Below are 2,441 nucleotides of genomic sequence, written 5' to 3' on the forward strand. Positions count from 1 at the left end.
ATAATGATGTGAGTTTGGTTAAGACCAATAATTTGTTGAGTCTCAACTACTCTATCCTGTTAGGGTTTGGTTTACTAAATCTGGTGAGTGCAAAACCTGGTGCAGATGTGTATGGTAGCCAATCAGCTTCTAACTTCAGCTTGTTCAATTGAGCTTTGACAAAAAAAAAAAAAAAAACAACCTGGAAGCTGATTGGTTTCTTTACAGAGTTGCATCAGATTTTGCACTCTCCAATTTAAGTAAATCAGCCCCTGTATCCTTATCCCTGATATTACTTTCTTCCCCTTACTTTTAAAATCTAGCATTCTGATGCTGAATGGGTAACTTTGATACCACATCTGACAATATGAAACATTTGCTGTTAGGTTTCGGTAGCATTTTACCAGAACAGAGTCCTGTCACAGAGAAGTGAACTACTGCTTTCCTGACCATAAGCAGTGCTGTATTTTGGCCTAGGCCAACAAGGCCCAGGCCTAGGGCAGCACTTTGCAGGGGGGCAGCAAAAAAGCTGCCCCCTCCACCTGAGACTCTATTGGCCTCTCTCTCCCTCACCCTTCTCTCTCTCCCACCCCCTTTCACCCCCCCCTCTCGTGAGATATCAGGGGTTCATGCTGGGACTTGTAGTCCTTCAATTTTGGAGGGAGTCACATCTGTTAAAAAAGGAGTGGGGCAAATTTACATAGAAGGGGGCGCCCAATTTTAGTCTTGCCTAGGGCAGCATAAAACCTAAATACACCACTGACCATAAGGTAAGATTACAGAATTCACCACTTACATCAATAGAATAACATTAATTTGGAGCACAAGAAGTACCGTTCTAAAAAGCTGTGTGCAAAGTGTATTTCATTGTGTAAAGCTTTGACAAAAAAACTGGAAGCTGATTGGTTTCTATGTGGAGCTGTACCAGATTTTGCACTCTCTAGTTCTAGTAAATCCACCCCTTAACGTATATATATATATGAACCCAATTACTAAAATCTCTCTGCAAAACCTTTTTTTTTTTTATTTTTCTATAACTGGGAAGGGTTAGATCCTCTGCAAAGTCCCCATTATAGAGATTCACCTCTTTATTTCTTCTGGTGACCATTGTCGCCAAGAAAGAAAGTGAAGGGAAATTCAACATTTTTGAGTTCCGTACAAGAGGTGAGGGGAAAGCTTCCAATGAAGACACCTGTTCTGAGGACAACTGTCTAAGATGTGAATTTCCTCTAACTTTCTGTTGCTTTTTATGTGACAAGATTTGAAGGGAAATTTCTCCAATGGTACTAAAACAGAGTAAAAAAAAACTGTCAGGAATTTTAACTCTTCCCTATTGTATCCAAAACAGTTTAACACTTTAACATGGCCACACTATGGAGATGTTTGAGAGTGCATTTATGCTATTTAAATATTACCCAATATTTCATATTCTAAAATAGTAGCACCCAAGACAAATACCTAAATCCTCCATCAGCTCATTGTAATTTACTGGAACTTTCCTCCCTTCTTTGCTGCCTTTTAACTCTTCTCTGTTAGGGGTATTGAATACGCCAATATAAAGAGCAGTTGTATCATACAAAGTCAGTAACCCATAGAAGTAAAAAAAAGATAAAAAACATTGGCTGTCTGGCAGTATTGACTATTGCGCATTGCGTGTTCTTGTTTCTTTAGTCCACATGGCTATCACCAAAATAAAATGTTTAAATAACTATTTAGAAAAAATAACTGGCCTGGTACATTTACCATTTAAAGTTACCATTTCCAGATGACCCTCCCACCTTTTACTTACCGCATTGACACCGAAGTTCCCTCGTATATTGGATGGGGTGAACTCAAAGAGTAAGCCAGCTCCAGCCACAGCTCCCAGCATCTGAGCCAGGATGTAGAAGACACACTTCAGGACTGAGATCTGTGATCCCACCAGTAAGCCCAATGTTACCGCAGGATTGATGTGAGCACCACTGACATGTCCTATTGTCTGGACCAACGTTGCTATAGCTAGACCAAATGTTAGTGCAATCTGCAGGATAGTGGGCACTGCTGAGGGCCAAGGTAATGCACTGCCAAGACCAAAGAATACAAATAACAATGTGCCTAAAAATTCAGCTAGAACTGCCCGAGAAAAGGCACCTGAGCACAGATTTTTAAGCATGGTTTCTACCAAAGTCTTTCTAAAGCCGTACTCTCGTATACTCTATGCTATGTATCATTGCAATGGCAATGTGATTGCATTCATGCAGGTATATATCTCTGTAGGGTGGGGAAAGCATTCTGTGAAGAGGTGTGGACTTCTCAACATATAATTACATATTTCAATGTATTTCAACAGCCGTAGCAGTTTTTTTTTTTTTTTGCAGACGACAGTGGTATATATATAGAACATTGACAAACTTCACACTTACCATATGACCTCAACAGACATAAGGAGAATAAGCCAACGGATGTGCAGCTGTACATGCTGC

At 40.1% G+C, this 2,441-nt stretch overlaps 1 protein-coding gene across 1 annotated transcript in view; it reads right to left on the reverse strand.

The window, feature by feature from the left end:
* Positions 1-2,164, reverse strand: part of LOC309548234 (aquaporin-5-like) — a gene marked incomplete at its 3' end in the record, with an annotated part of 15,920 nt that extends 13,756 nt beyond the window's left edge. Inside the window, exon 1 of the mRNA XM_082248186.1 lies at positions 1,769-2,164. Coding sequence (XP_082104312.1) covers positions 1,769-2,131 — 363 coding nt within the window. The 5' untranslated portion in view covers positions 2,132-2,164. The remainder of the gene's footprint in view (positions 1-1,768) is intronic.
* Positions 2,165-2,441: the final 277 nt, after the last annotated feature.

The sequence above is a fragment of the Pelophylax lessonae genome (genome assembly GCF_965119305.1).
Source record: "Pelophylax lessonae genome assembly, chromosome: 2".
Classification (NCBI taxonomy): Eukaryota; Metazoa; Chordata; class Amphibia; order Anura; family Ranidae; genus Pelophylax; species Pelophylax lessonae.